The sequence below is a fragment of the Corvus moneduloides genome, chromosome 5 (genome assembly GCF_009650955.1).
Source record: "Corvus moneduloides isolate bCorMon1 chromosome 5, bCorMon1.pri, whole genome shotgun sequence".
NCBI classification, from domain to species: domain Eukaryota; kingdom Metazoa; phylum Chordata; class Aves; order Passeriformes; family Corvidae; genus Corvus; species Corvus moneduloides.
This window is the reverse complement of record NC_045480.1, coordinates 26,365,796-26,382,381: the sequence shown is the minus strand read 5'-3', so window position 1 is coordinate 26,382,381 and position 16,586 is coordinate 26,365,796. Positions and strand designations below refer to the sequence as shown.

The following is a 16,586-nucleotide window of genomic DNA, read 5'->3' as shown; positions in this document are numbered from 1 at the left end:
ATTGGAAAACTAAAGAGCTAATGCTGCATTATAGGATAAACTTTTATGTTGAATGATTGTTTTTATTTGATGTTGCTTGCATTTTACAGCCTGGCTCAAAGTGACAAAGATTTCTAATAATTTCTAATATGAAAACAATAAAGCAATGTCTATAAGAAAACAAAAGTGATCTTTGAGAATGTAAATATCAAATATATACACTTTGAAGAGTAATTTATCAAAAGAGTATAATTGTCTATTTACTAACTAAAGCTGCATATAATGAAGGTAATGACTGATGATACCAGATGATAAATCTATTTTCTTTTCTAAATTCTCTGTGCTTTAACAAAATAGTCTAGTACAGTTTGTATCTTCATAAATATATGAAAATATTACTAATAAAGGCAATTATTTTAATGTCAAAATATTTATATTAATGTGTTTCTCCCTAAATACCAATATTTTAATAGCTACTGAAAGTTATGATTAATTATTTTATCTTTAGTATGTAACTAGGTCAGGGTAATTTTCCAATAAGCTGCCAGATTGCAGTGACCACTGATGTTAAAGGAATAGATGCCTCCTAGAAAATAACTTCCTTTAAAAGGACCCCATCTCAGAATGGACCCCATCTCAAAAGGACTTAATCTCAGAATTATTAGAAGTTGCTGATAATAAGCACTTGGCCTTTAGCAGGAGTCTGTGAAAACAGGTAGCTTAGGTTTTTGGTTGTCTACTTTTCTTAAATATTTATCATGCTTGCTGAAATTTGCAATGTGTTGCCAGGGAATAGAAGTGTTTTGCTTCTTACTGTGGTACATTTATAACACTTGATTTGAGAACAGTGTGCTCTCACCTTATCTTCAAGCACTCTGAATCTCTGATCTCTGCCTTTCTGTATTTTTGAGAATGTAGTCAGTTGTCTTTGTTAATGGGATATTTAAAAGAATTCTACACATATTAGCCACTCTGGGCAGTATAGCTTTAGACCTTCAATTTCTTTTGCCAAAGGAGCTGGACAAGCTTGAGAAGTGGGCCCTTGGGAATCTCATGAGGCTTAACAAGCCCAGGTGCAAGTTGCTGCACTGGAGTTGGGGCAACCCTTGGTATCAACACAGGCTGGGGGATGAACAGATCCAGAGCAGCCCTGCCAAGAGGGGCATGGGGATGCCAGTGAGTGAGAGGCTGGACATGACCCAGCCATGTGCACTCACAGCCCAGAAAGCCAAACGTGTCCTGGGCTGCATCCAGAGCACCGTGGGCAGCAGGGCCAGGGAGGGGATTCTGCCCCTCTGCTCTGCTCTGGTGAGACCCCACCTGGAACCCTGCATCCACCTCTGGGGTCCCAGCACGGGAAGGACATGGACCTGCTGGAGCAAGTCCAGAGGAGGACACCAAGATGATGAGAGGGAAGGAGCAGCTCTCTTGTGAGGAAAGGGTGAGAGAATTGGGTTTGTTCGACCCCAGGAGAAGACTCCAGGGTGACCTAATTGCAGCCTTGCAGTCCCTAAAGCAGCCTACAAGAAAGATGGAGGAGGACTTTTTACAAGGGCATGTAGTGACAGGACAAGGGGGCATGGCTTTAAATGAAGAGAGAGTAGGTTTAGATTAGATATTAGGAAGAGATTTTTCCTATGAGGGTGGTGAGGCACTGGAACAGGTTGCCCAGAGAAATTTTGGATGCCCCATCCCTGGCAGTGTTCGAGGCTGGGTTGGATGGGGCTTTGAGCAGTATGGTCTAGTGACAGGTGTTCCTGTCCATGGCAGGGGGGTTGGATCTAGACCATCTTTAAAGTCCCTTCAAACACAAACAATTCTATGTTTCTGTGTGAGCTGATCATTATACTGTTATTCAATTTACTTTGCAATTTAAAGACTGTAGTGCTTCCATCCTTTTGTCTTCAGCAGCCTTTTGCTGGTGAGACATCTGCTTCTTGAAACGCTGCTTTTCATATTCCACTAACAAGTCAGAATTGCTTTAAAATTTCTGTTGTCAATACATTTTTCAGTTGTTCTCTTTAAAATTTCAGAATGCAACATGATTAGTAAGCTAAAATCCCATGTCTAAATTTGCTTTTTTTAGAAGATTCATATTCTTGCTGTTAATTACTCAATAATAAAACTTAGCAGTTGGTGTAGAAATGGTGTGGGAGAGTTATAAATTAAAACATAGATCTTTTACAGATACATTTTTAAAATTATATCAGATTAGTAACATTAGTAACTTTATAGAGGTGGAGGATGTTTTCAAGGAAACATTCGTTATACATAGGCTGAACATTAATATCATACAAAATCTGCAGAACTTTATTGTACCAGTTTTTCAGTGTCCCTTTTTGAATTTAGATGAAAGATGACATTTCTTCATATGTAAGACTGAATACAAATGGAAAATACCTAAGTGTTGTGTGATCCAAATTAAATTGTGAGAGGGGGGTAATTTCTGACTTGCTTGCCATATTGTTAATATGTTTATTTTTAGGTAGTTGTAATCCATGTCCAGAGACTGTAGATGTGAAATGCAATTGTGGAAAAACTGTCATAAAAGTGCCCTGTGGCAGAGAGCGTACCATCAGACCTCCCAAGTGCAAGCAGCTGTGCAGGTCAGTATAGAAAGTGTGTGCATTTCCTCTTCTTAAGTGGAGCTTAAAGTGTCCTTAAAGAAAGCAGTAAAATATACCTTGAAAGGCAAAAATTGTTCCTTATCTGATTACAGCTATTACTTCTCAGTCTTCTGTATCCTTGACTATGCAGATGGAGATTAGCAATAACCCTTCCTATCAGATACCTCTCTGCCACCGAGGTTTCGTGAGCAGGTTGCCTGCTTCATGGGGGAGGTTCTGTCTCACCAAGCTTTTCCAGCTCTGTAGTCCAGCTCATTTCTTCAAGTCATCTCTGGTATGTTTCAAAGTACCTCAGAGAGGCAGTTTATCTAGAAAACTTTGCTAGCAAAAGGAAAAAGAATATTTTCTGCTGGGTTGTAGCAAGATAACATAGTGCAAGAGTAGAATTAGGATGGAAACAGCCGTTTGAATAGCTAAACCAAACTTTGATTTCTAATTTTATTTAGAATTCCTCTTTAATTTTATTGTAATGTTAACCACCTGCTGAAGGTGAGAAGTAAACTAATTTTAGTAAATTAATTTTAGGAAAACACCAATAACTTGTTCATTTCAATTCTTTACATGTTGAACATACTTGCCCAGTGACTGTAACTTCATATTTCTTGCTGTCATATTGATTCATTCTTGGATTTTTCTTCAGTCGGCCACCTACCTGTCACCACTCTACCCAGGAGAAACACTATTGTCACTTTGGGCGGTGTCCTCCGTGTCGTCAGCCCTGCCAGAAAACCTTAACGTGTGGTCATTTGTGCCCTGTTTCCTGCCATGATGAAGCACTTGTAAAGCAAACTGGCTTAGTGAGTAAACAGTGAAAAATGGTGTATTATTTGTGTTCAGAACAATGAGCATCAGTTTGACCTGAATCTTAGTTTTGAGGCTTTTGGAGTTCAGACTAAACACCTAATCAAGCACAGAGCTATGTGTACCGCTCAGCATGATGCTAAGTGGTTCTAGCTCCTTTGTTGCAATCTAAGTAATTTTGTAATACATAATTGAATTGCTCAAAAAATTACAAGATTTTTGTTGGCGTATTAAATGTATTTGTTGGAGTATTAATGTATTAAAAACATTAAATTTCAGCTGTAAGCAATTGCTTTTAACATAAGAACAAAAAAATAAAATTTAAGTCTGATTTTATGAAACCATCAAATTTTGCACAAGCTAGAAGCCAGAAATTGTTTGGCATTTTTTAACATGACACGTATTATGCACTGCATGATGGTAATGGAACTAGCTTAAATAATTGAAATCTTTTTACCTTTATTAACTGGTTAGAATTGTTTTACTGTTCTTTTTCATTTGGCTTGGTGCTTAATTTTTAGCACTAGGAGCCACAGGACTTAATTTTCCTATCCCTAACCAGGCTAAGGATGAAACTGTAATTTTTTGTCTGTAAGGGGTGTGGAGATTTCCATTAGTAAAAAGCTAGTTACTAGAAAGTACATTTGTTAGCACTGGAAACTCTTTACATGATATGCTTATTTATGGCCAAGCAGATAGTTCTATTTGTGTTTTGTATTCAACTAGTGTCTTTTGCTCTCAGCATCAGTCTGCAGGGCCTTGGGAACAGCCATCTGAGCCAGCCTTCATTCAGACTGCGCTACCGTGCCCTCCCTGTGAGGTTCCTATACCAGTGTAAGTATTAAAATAAAAAAAAAACAAATTTAAAAAAGATGTTTTATATGGAGATTTTTTTCTTTTTATATTGTCATAGAGATGGACATGAAATTAACCATATTTGCAGCTGAAAAGCAAATGCCTATGTGAACACCAATCTCATAAAACTAGGAGCACCGTAATAGACATTTTCATAGTGTCTACTCACTGTATGAAAGGATTGATTGTGTTAGTAAAGATCAGTTCTTTCTGATAAGTGTTGTGTGTAATGCTACTTTAAAAGACAAGTATGAAAATTGTGAAGTTTGATAGTCATCAGTGACATGACTTTTTCTGTGTATTTTCTATCTTGTTTGGTTTATGGATCATAATATTCTGCATAATGAGTTGCTATTTTGTTTCTCAGTTCTTCGGTTATTATATGCTAGTGAATGACAGGTGGGCACTTTTATCCCATATGCTTCTTTCCTTTCTGTTTTTGACTTGTCCCGAAGGTTCTCCTTGAGTTGAGCTGAATCAACTCTTTCTATGGTGATGCTGAGGATATAAGGGAAGACATGATGATGACTTTTTTTTGCCTTTTTTCAATTTGTTGAAACCTCTGTTTACATTATGAAATGAGGACCCATAATTCAATATTTATATGAAAAATAAAGTGCTGGTGGTTTTGGTCTGTTTTTGTGTTGTGTTCTCTTACTATTTTTAACTCTGCATACTTCACACGTGTTTGTGTCTTCTTGGTTTTTAAACATCCCTCCTTTGTTTTATGAAGTGAGAACTAGATGGAGGAAGATATTAAAAATATATATTTAACTGTCTATGTAGATAGGTTTAGAACTTAATATAGGATTGTGCTATAATAGGTTTTACTTTTGTTCAAATGTATGACCACTCAGTACTTCTGATACTTGGACTCAAAGCCAGACTCACAAAAGGTGAAAAAGCCAGATTGTTATGAGCAATCTGGTTTCAGTGTTTGGGTAGAAGCCAGCTGTAGAAGCTGTCTCACGTAGATATTCAGCAGAGGTCATTGTTTAACATTGTGCATTATGTAAGGTATATCTCCTCGTTCCTCTGAATTTCAACATCAGAATCAGCTTTGTTAGTCTGAAGACTGCTCCCCAGAGGAGGTAAGTCATCTAAGTGAGAAGGAAACCATACAGAAAAAGTTGTACTTAATTTTGTAACTGGAGGAAGAATTGTTTCATTTCATAGTGCTTTGGGCAAATTAAGGTTCTGTTAGCATTAGGTCACATTAATTCTGGAATATCCCAACTCTTTTGATCAATCTTTGCAATTTTAATGTTATTTTTCTTTTTTTTAATAGTATGAGATAAGGTTCCTGAATTAACAAAATAATAAAAAACCATGTGTCGCTACAAAGCAAATGACCTGACAATTTCTTTGATCATTGCTAGAACAATGGTATTTGCACAAATATGTTGATGGAGAATAGTTTAAATAATACTCTTTTGTATGGATGGATGTTCATGGAGATTCCATCCTTCATTGGTGAGGTTTTGCAGTCCTTTCTGATTTTGTTCCTAATAATTTGGTATCTTTGAGCATAAGCGTGGTATCTTTGAGAGATTTGTTGTGGAATATATTTAGTATCTATTTCTTTAAGTAGTTAAAAGGAAGATTTCTATTTGCTCTGCTAGTTATGCAGAACAATTAAGGCTGGAAGTTACCTTGAAGTCAGGTCATCTAGTGCAGCCTCCTGCTTAAAGCAGATCAACAGTGAATTCAGGGTGTTTTTCTCTAGCTTTGTCCAGATGGACCTTAAAGCCCCTCGAGTACATCAATTCTACTCAAAACCTTCCTTGTTTAAGAGTAGGATTGTTGTCTCTTGCATCCTTGCTGTGAACCTCAGGAAGGAGCCTGGCTTCATCACTTTGGAAACTTCCCTTAGTTGCCACTATTATATCCCTGGCCTGTGGCCTTCCGTATTGCTGGGATTTAGTCAGTCACTAGATGCAGGACTTTGTCTCCTGCATTTCATGAAAATCCTCTCAGGCTGTACCTTTAGCCTGTTTAGATGCTGAATGGTACCCCTGCATTTGAATGTGTTGATTGTACTGTCCGTTAGCATTATCTGCAAAATTGATGCATTTTGTCTCTTCCAAGTTACCAGGGAAAAAATAATTAAACATGATAGGTCCCAAGCTGAAGAATTCCATATGTAACTGCTGTCCAAGCAGTATACAAAAACGAGCTACTAATATTTGAGCCCAGTGATCCTACTAGTTTTTTATGCATCGTAGTTCATCTGACACCCTTACAGCTCAACTTGAATGCAAGTTTGCCATGGAGAATTCCTCATCTACAGATCTAGTTACATGGCAGAAGACAATCTGGCTGCTTGAGCAGTTTACCCTTGCAGTGGAACAGAAGTGTGCTACACTGGAATGCAGAGGTTCTAGAAGCTAAATTAGCTGGATATAGGAAGATTGTTGTGGATTTAGGGTAGTTGAGCTGTGCGAAGAACAGGCTCCTGTGTTGCATTTGCTGGTTCTTACTCTAGGTGGCTAATTGCTCTTGTTAGTAGCCTGCTGTCCTAAACATCGTCTGCAGCTCTTGTTATTTTGTGTCAGAGAAGTTATCAGGGATAATTTTTATTTTTTTTTAATACTCTTCTGGAAATTTTTAGGAACTGATTTACACATATTTTATCTTGAATGTTCATGATTTCATTACTCTCCCTTAAAAGATTTTATTAGAGAGATGAAGGGGATGACAGATACGAAATGAGAGGTAAAAAGAAACAGATACTTTTCAAAATAACTTGAGCAAAAGATTGATTTCAGTGTTTGGATGAGTCACCATTTAATACCTTCACAATTTTGATCCAATTACAGGTTTTCTTACCTAGGAAAACAGTAAACCATTCTAAAAGGGAGAAAACTAAACGTAAGAGTAGACTAGATCTCTGAAATAATTGAAAAATATGTTGTAATGTATTAGCAGAGACAAAGAAGATGATATTTGGAACCAAAGCAGGTTACTTTCTAAAACGTAACTGATTTCATATACAACTACAAATCATTTGCACATGAAACAAATTTTGAGATTTTTATTATAAAACACAGCAATCCAAACAACTGTTGAAAAGGAGGAGGTGTTGAGCTGCATAGATGGGTGATTTTCTCTTAGTTTGCACTTCAAAAAAATAGGTTGCACTAATTTTTATGTGAAAAGCACTGTCACTCTTTTAAGTCCCCTAAACAAATATTTATTTTCTAAATCTCTGATTTTTTTTCTTTAACAGGGAGTGTCTTGGACAGCATGAGGTGAGTCATGGAAACTGCTTTATGAAGGGAAATATGCAAATACCTTATTTTGTCAGGCTGCAAAACAAAAGGCATTAAAAAGAAATAGTAGATTGTTTTAATACTTATTTTAAAATCAGTGAAGTACCTTAACATAAGAGCTTCCATATCAGAAGGTATTTTAGTTCCTTTATGAGCAATGTATAACTATTTGACTTCGTGGAATTCATGGGCAGAAGTTTAAACTCATTTATGTAGCTATTTGTGTTTTCTTGCAGTTGTTTAAATTGTGTTTAAATGTTTTTCGGCGGTCTTATTAAATATTTATGCTTTTTTTCCCCCCCTCATTCTGTAGTTAATATTCTCTCTCTGTCACACGCTCCTGAGTTCTATGAACTGAGGTGTATATTTTAAAAGGATCAGGAACATAATGTCATACAGGAAAATTCTCATGTGACTTGGATCTAAGCACACATGGATGAAATCAGACAGTACAGTGGAAACTTCTTTTGTGTTAGTTACTAACTTGTCTTTTTGGTGTGTAGCCTTCTCTAGTTGTAGATGAAGTCACTGTCTATTTTGGCTTACATGAGAAGAGAATCTAATTAATGCGCAATAGCTTTCATCATTATTCACAATAATTTCTAAAAGTTGTGAAATTTACGGTCAAATATTTTTTCTTGATTTCAAAAGATTGCTAAACTAATTTTGAAAAAGCTATCGCTATTATGGCTTTGTCTACTAATATGTCTGGTATAAATTCACTGTCAAAGCTTGACTAACAATATTGTAAAAAAAACTAGGATCATTTTAAGCAAGTAAAAAATTTTGGAGAACACTAAATACAAAAATATGAAAGGTCTTTTTTTTCTCTGACCTTTATTAGTAATCTCTTGTTGTGTTGTTGTAACGGTGGCTTGATTATGTTGTGGCAACATCTTCAAATGTTGTTATCAACGTTTATGTAGCCACAGTCTGTTTGGGCAGCACGTTCATTAACCCATCCAGGTTGTGAATGCAGCTTTTCCATAGAGCTACTTTGCAGCTTGACAGTTGCTGAAGAAAAATGTGCCCTGAAAGCAGATGAAAAGAACAACCATACATGTCTGTTTGTTGTTGAAACAGATGGGCTTTGTTTTGTCTTTCCTCAGTAAAACTTACATGCGCATTAGCCAATTTTTTATTGAGTCAGTGACATGGTTTTTGATGGGACATACCGAATCTCACCCAAATTTCATGAACTTATGTATAAACAATATACAAGCTGTGGTCTACAGACCCAGTCTGTAACTTGGTCTAGACAATACAGAAGGATTTGGTTCTGTTCAGATGTACATGATTGTGAAATTTGTCCTTCCGCATAGCAGGACAGTATCAGTACTCTATTACTAGAGAAAATAGTAACAATTACTACATATTTATTACTACTTGTTTCAGAATAATTAAAAAAACCTTCACTTTCTGTAGCATACTGGTCTTAGAAAAATCATTCAGTGGCTTTGGGTCATGTCTTCTTCATGGATTTGCATTGAAAATAAGGACAAATGCCTGGGAGTCTATAGCTGACTTAAATTATTTAAATTTTTGATGCTACTCTAGATGAAATGTTACTTCTCTCAGCCAGCAGAGGCCGGTGCTGCCTTCCTGCTTAAGTGTAGCGGTTCCTGGAGTGAAATTGTCTCCTGACCTTTGGTATTTTGATGGAAGTCAAGGAAAAAAATGATTCATTAACGTGTATGGGAAGTGTATTTTTTTTGCAGTGGATTTTGTGTTCATTGTGCATTTTTGTGTTGTCCTGAAATCTCTGGAAATAAAAAAAAAATAACGTAATGTCTGTTCAGTGTTTTACAGCCACATTGATTCTTAACAAATAATCTCAGCTCAAGTTAATTTACTTTTGTTAACAAGAGAAAACATATGAATTTGTGAATGCTTCCCTCCAGTAGAATTTTCCCTGAGGGAATTTTCACTGGGAAATGGGAACTGTTCACAAGTGACAAAAGTAGCAGTTTTCTTAAGCAAAGTTTTGCTGTGAGTAGGTCCTTATTGCTGTACTATGTTGCTGTTACTGCTTATGTTGGACTGTTGTTATACCTCCTATAATGGAAAAGATATAAAAAAGAAAGAAACTAGGAACGAAGCAAGTTATTAAAGTCGTCTTGTATTTTATCAGGATGCCTGCTGACAATGTGTAGAGTAGAGACCTTAGGACTTTTATGACAAGCAAATCAACTGTCTAATTTCTTAATATTTGGACAGTAATTTCAATTTGTGGAGATATTGGAGTTGGTTGTTTGTGGGGGGGGTTGTGTGTGGGTTTGTTGTTCCTTTTTTTATTTCACTTTGGTATTTAGTTTAGGAAGTATTTTTAAGGGATTGGTTTAGTTTGAGCTCTTACATGTTGGCATTTAGAACAAGCAATTTATCACTTGAAACAACAGACTTAAAACTGCTTTTCAGATCATGTAATTGTATAAAATCTGTGCTTAGTGGAAGGATGATTCTACATGATGTTTAAGCTAACAGAAGATTTCTTTTAGCTGAGGTCTGCAGCCTTTTCTTAAATAATTTTACATATATTTAGAAAAATAAATAACTCATCATTCTTCCATTTGTAGGTTCTTAAAAGTAGCTCTCAATTTTGTTTCAGGTTGTGTGTCAGAAAAATCACCTATCAACAGTTGGTGCCATCCCAAAAAAAGAAATCTTGATGTTCTTCCTTTTTTTTAACTGTTATATACATTGAAATTTCATAGCAGCAGTACACATAGGCTCTTTTAAAATCAAGTTATTCTAAATCTCTTTTTATGGGACACATTAATTAAAGCTGATAGAAGGTAAATGAGGACAAAGAAGGAAATCTTTACTGACTATGATACCAATTTATCGGCTGTATATAATTTTCTTGTAGTTGCTTCATTTCATTAAATGTTCTAGAGGAAGGAAAATGCTCTGGTTTTGCTTCCTTGAGGAGTATTGTAAATATCCAGTAATATCAGGCTTTCTGTTCCTGGGCATATCATTGAACTCTCTTTCTTCTTGGGTGGTTTGTTCTTTGTTTTTTTTTTCTTTCTTTTGGGAGGAATTTAATGCTATGTTTTATTATTGTGAGTGGTTTTTAGTTCTGGTTCGTTCATAGGAGGAAGACCATTACTCTGCCTCTATATAAAATTTTATCTAAAGCTTGATGAGATTCATCTTTATGGCTAAACACCATATAAAATTTGCTAAAATTTCCTTGCCCTGCCAATTTTTGTTTTCATATTCTGATTGATGTATCTGTTAATCGCTTTTATGCATTTGGGAGATTTCCTGGAAAGCTTCTGAAAGTTGTCAGGTATTTTTTCCCTTTCCCTCCTTTCCTTGTCCTGTGGAAGACCTGTAGTCTGAAAATGATACCTTCTTATTTTCTTTTTTTTTTCCCATTCAGCTTTCATAAAATACTTAGAGTTCTTATCTGCCTTCTTCCTTCTTCAGCTCATCAGCCTCCTGGACTTTGTGGCTACTTTGATGTTCGTCTGTAGCAAGAGTTCTAGCTGCATTTAGCCATTTCAGAAATGCATTCCAACTGTAGGAAGCAAAACTTTATTTTGTCCTTTGGATTTGCTACTTAGATCCACAACAGAGAAACAGAGAAAAAAAAAGTAATGTAGGTTTAAATTAATTGAAATCTTTCAATTTTTGGCTACAGTATTAGTTGATTCCAGAAGACTGTTGTATCTTATTGAGCTCAAGCTGAAGCTATGCTGGATGCAGCCAGAGGGCTGGCATGTTTCCTCCAGTCAGCCATCTGAAAGCTGCCATTGTTGCCTGACTGACTTGTGTGCTTCACTGCCCCTGCCTTGTTTTACAATGCCTCTCATCTGTGTTCTTGGGGGATGCTACTTCTGCCTAAGTGCTTGGCTCTAACTGGAGCTGGTGGTTGTGTCCTTATCTGGTGGAAGACAACTCCTGATAAAAAAAAGTCTCATCAGGATTATGGAACAGTGCAGCCCTAGAGCTAATTACTACCATTGCCCTGATCTGCTGTCACTACCTGAGCCACAGCAGAACCAGTAGTCATAAAAAACTGAGTGGCAATGGGTGAGCATGAAAAGGTAGAGAAGTGGGTGGATTGTAATGTTTAATACATATTTTCTTTCATTCTTTTACCTTTCAACGTCCTTTGACTACTTAGATTAATACTGAAAGGATTTTGTGCTCTGAGGAGGGAGATGGAGGAGGATGCGAAGGGGTAGGATATTGGGCACATTAAAAGCTTTGGTAATTGGTATGTGCATTCTGGGTATAGTACTATTCTCTGCTTCAGACCTTCTTTTTATTAGGCCTGTTGCTTGCTGGCTTTTCTTCCTTTGGTCACCAGAAACACCCATCAGAGATAGAGTAGGATGTTTGCAAGGGGCAGTAGGAACCAGGAGTTCAGACAATGTGGTTGTTGCATCAGTGCTTTAGCCAGCATTGGCTTCAGCTCTGACACAGGGATGTGAAAGTGGTTGGATGCAGTAGATTCAAGGTTTTCTCCTGTGTATGCCGTGCTTGATGTTCAGCCTGCCATGCAGACTTCTGTTCAGTCTTAGTGAGTCAGGATGATAAGAGGAGTTCAGAAGCCTTGTGAATGAATTGAATTTTGCAGTGATGTGATGTGAAGTTGTATTTTTTGGGTGAAGCCCAGAGAAGTTTCTATAGGCAGGTGGATTTAAACTGTACTTTGTGTGATTGAGGGAGATCAACATGGACAGTGCTGAAGGGAGACTGTCCCTCACTTCCCTGTGGGGCCATCTCTCTTCTCTCTTTTCAGTTCCAGTGTTTACCTGTTTGTATGGCCAAGTCACTGGCAAAAGACAAACTTTTTTCTATTGATTAATTTTCTTCCATTTGATTATTTGAATCATCTTGCTGTAAAGAGAGATGTGTAGGACTTGTTCAGAGTGGTAGAAGTGTGCAGTGAGGACTGTACAGTTAGAAGAGAGAAAAGGAAGGAGTACCCTGCAAGCTGTTCAGGCAACTACGGTTGCAACATAAAATCACACCCTTACTCTAGTCAAAGTGAGTTATGTCACATTAGCCTCTTGTGTAATAACATCACAAATAGTTTGTTTTTCTCTGGGAAGTGGTCATGAAATTAAAAAAAAATCAAATATTTTGACAGCACCACAGAAAACTAATTTTTTTCATATGAGTATTACATAATGGTTGGAAAATGCTAAAAGTGAGTTTCCTCTAATCCTTTTGTGGAAGGGACTTGTACTATTCAACTTCAGGCAAGTAACCTAGTTAGGAGTTTACACTGGTTTTGGTACCAATGAAGAGTAACAGCTTCTGAGTAGATGCTCTGAAGAGTACTATGGAGTTCTGTTAACTGGAGTGTTGACCTCAAATTAGAAAGTAAAAATGTATCATAAGACATAAAATCTTACTCCTGTTATGGAGCCATTTCTACTTCTCCTTACTTGTCCTGGGAGTTATATTTGATGTAGTCAGTATATGCTTTTTAGAATTTCTGGCTTGCAGGTTGTTGTCTGTTTTTCAAACTGTAAAGTATTTTGAGTTTATGATGACCATAACACAATTAGCTTTGTGAAAGCAATCTGTAACTGTCTTCTGCAGTAATGGTAAAGCACCTTAGGAACCTGTAATGGAAGGCATGAGTGTAATTCAGAAAGACTGAACAAACGACACTAAAAGATTTGAGCGTATAATAGCCTTTCAAAAAAAAAGGGAAACGATGCTGCAAAAGTTAGCTTGTTTAAGGAAGTGTGCTTTTTTCCTTTTATCGATGTAAAACAAATTTGTGTGGTTACATTGTTCACGGACAGGAACCCAAATGATACTTAAAAAAAATCAAATAGAATTTCACTGATGTTTTTTCTTTTACAAAGGTACTGGAGAACCACAACTTCTCTAATAATTCTTTGTCTGTGTGTGTGTGTGTGTGTGTAAATATATATATATATATATATCACACACTACATATGTGCAGTGTCTATATATATAACCCATCTGCATATCTATACTTATTTATTTTTAACTTTCAGGTTAGTCCGTTACCATGTCACTCTGCACATCCCTACTCATGTAAGAGATTTTGTGGGCGACTTCTTGATTGTCAGAATCATACCTGTATGAAAGAATGTCATCATGTTACTAAATTGAACAGTAGTGCAGATGGAAAGAAGGTAGGTTAATTTCCTTTTTGCTTTTGTTTTTATGTATTTTATATGGGTATGTTTTGTCTTCAGTTTTACTTGGAAAATAAAGAATTTGCAGCTGGAAGATACAGCTCTATTCCAGATCTCACTGGGAGACTTGCATGTGTGCTGTTCCCATTGATGCTGTGACAGTTGGCTAATCTATAGTCCTTAGACTCTAAATCTGAGACAATATTACATTTTTTGCAAATTCTGTAACTTTTTGGTTTGTGTTGACATTACTTCGATTTCATCAGAACCTTATTTAACAAGTGTCTTATAAAGTTACTTTTTTGTAACTGTCAAGATCAAGGGGAACTACTGATAATCCCTGTATACAAATGCACTTGCAATCTGCTGGGGAAACTATTTACTTAGGAGAGCTTGAATGGGTTGAGGAGGCTGGGAGACCTTTAGGAAAGCACTGGAAAGGTTGCCGAATTGCTGGAGACTTTTCAAAGTACTGGGATGATGTATTCATGTTTATCAGTGTGTACTAGAAACTGTCATTTATGCAGTTAAGAAGTTTTAGGTGTTAACTGCTGAAGATAACATGAAACAAAAGTATAAAGCTTAAAATTGTTCGTTATGAGCAGCCGATGCCACATGTATATGTTTTGGGGTTTGAGAGTCATGATTTGGAGGAAACCAGCTTCTCAAGTTTTTTTAAAGCATTACTTTAGAAAAAGTTGCAACATGGGCAGTCTGGGCATTTAAAAAACACCGAATCATTCAGTTGGGTACAAAGCAGAAATGTTGTATTTTAACTAGCTGTTATATTTAACTTAAATAGCATAATATCCCTGTGAATTCCTGTCCTGGAAGTGGTGGTGTTGTCATCTAATAACTTCGTATTGTAGCTGCCACATTAATCTATTTATGATTGTGGAAATTTTGTCTGAGGAGTATGGGCTGTTAGTGCAACTGGTGGAACGGTAACTTGCAGGAATACAGTGGCTTCAGTAAATAGTGAGAGTGACAGTTGAGCATCCCCAGTTATGACTAAGAGGCTGCCTGCCTGCTGCTTCAGTTAAGCCAATTAAAATGTGAATGAGTCAGGACTATTCCTAGCTCCATTTTGAATGAGACAATACATTCTCAGAAAAATGGGAGTCTATGTACCTGCAAAGTATGGGTAAATCTCATTTCTCAATTTTCTTCAATTCTTACCAACTCAAGTTGGTGCTGACCTTTAGTGCTTTTGTTCCATTGTTTTGGTAGACTAAATGTAGTCAGGGCTGATTAAATTTCTAGCTTATATGTCTGAGTAGTGATTTTTATGTCTGGAATTTCAGTTTGTTCTGTGTGTTGTGTTAGAAAAATGTTGCAGAAAAGGCCAGCTGCTTGCTTTTACCTAAGGTTACATGTTATATGACAGATTTCTAAATGGTTTTAGTTGCTGTTGTTTTTCTTAGATTTGAATTTTTGTGAGTTAAGTTTTGTAAACAATCATTGTACAAAGGTTTCTTTTTAAACTTCAGCAAAAATTGTTCAGCTATAGAAGCAGAAGGAAAGGGGACCGGGGAAAAACTATTAAAAACTTAAAATTCTTATGCTCCAATTTTGAACAGCGTAATGTGAAACATTGGCGTGAATAGTTCTATTGGGGAAGCTTTGTGTAGCTTCATTCTTGGATAAATTGGCTTTACTTTGGCTGACTTCTTGGAAACTGAACATTTGAATGTGATAGTGGGCCTTAAATATTATGCTGTGTAGGTTCAGTTGATAAATCATGTCAATCTACCTGGATGTATTTGATTGCAGACTGGGGTTCTGGAAGTGTGAAGAATAGGAGTAGAAATGAAGCTTTATTTACTGTGCTGAGATGTTCATCGCTTTGTGCCAATGGTCATATCAGCTGGAATGAGAGGGACATCACAGCTCTGATAGACTTGTGTAGCCTGTGGAGTAGAAGCAGCACCTTAGGCAGCTCCTAGGATATACCCAAGTTAATAATCCTTTTTGAAAGAGTATACAGAATATTACTTGTGTATGGAAATGGAATGACTTAAAGTTTGCTTCTTAAAATCAAGCAAACCAATCTTTCCACCTCTGTATTGGAGAGTAGTAAGTACTCAATGACTCAAGCATTACAGTAACACGGTGAGTGGGATAAGTTAGTTTTGAATATAAAATAACTTCTTTTTCTAACAATTTTCCTTGGAGAATTAACAGGGGGTTTGGTCATTTTCCAAAGCACTAATATTAAGGAGGTTCTTTTATGCCCAGGATGGAAAATAGAATTCTCTTTGACTGACCAACACTGGCATTTCTGGTTTTCTCTTAAAAAACGTATTTAATAATTACTCTTGCTTGGGAAATACCTTACTGAATAGCTTGATTCCCATAGTAAAAACTATGTTTGGGAAAAACCCTAACTCTTTCATTTATATAAAAGGTCATTAGTGACGCCTCACAAAACAAATATTTGGCACTTTCTTTAGTACTTTGTTTTTATTTTGTTAGGCAGGTCCAGAATGTTCACAGTGTGAAGAGGAGTGCACCAAGCCCCGGCCAGCTGGTTGTCCTCACCGATGCGTTTTGCCCTGTCATCCTGGCGATTGCCCATCATGTCTCCAGATGCTTAAAATAAAGTGTCACTGCAAACTATCAATGCTGTATATTGAATGCTTGTACGTATCAGAACACAGCCCAGCTTTTCATTTGAATGCTGTTAACTGGAAATAATTTGAAATGTCTGGGGATGGGAGCTGCTCTTATGGCAATTTATAAAATTTCTCTTGATTATAATTTCTAAGATAATGTTTTTTCTATTTAAATTTGCAAGTATTTTATTTGGTATTACTACTAAAATTGCTAAAAATGCATGGGGTCTTATGACCAGAAATTGTTTTTATAATACAGATAATTCTTTGAATTATGCAAATATATAGTCATCTATATAA

The 16,586-nt window shown here is 36.5% G+C and overlaps 1 protein-coding gene across 2 annotated transcripts in view; it reads left to right on the top strand.

Annotated features, from left to right (window-relative positions):
* Window positions 1-16,586, top strand: part of NFXL1 (nuclear transcription factor, X-box binding like 1) — a 54,118-nt gene that overhangs the window by 11,250 nt on the left and 26,282 nt on the right. For both annotated transcript variants that reach the window (XM_032110140.1, XM_032110139.1), the window contains exons 12-17: window positions 2,465-2,585; window positions 3,247-3,403; window positions 4,150-4,241; window positions 7,492-7,513; window positions 13,528-13,668; window positions 16,147-16,313. In XM_032110140.1, coding sequence (XP_031966031.1) covers window positions 2,465-2,585; window positions 3,247-3,403; window positions 4,150-4,241; window positions 7,492-7,513; window positions 13,528-13,668; window positions 16,147-16,313 — 700 coding nt within the window. The remainder of the gene's footprint in view (window positions 1-2,464; window positions 2,586-3,246; window positions 3,404-4,149; window positions 4,242-7,491; window positions 7,514-13,527; window positions 13,669-16,146; window positions 16,314-16,586) is intronic.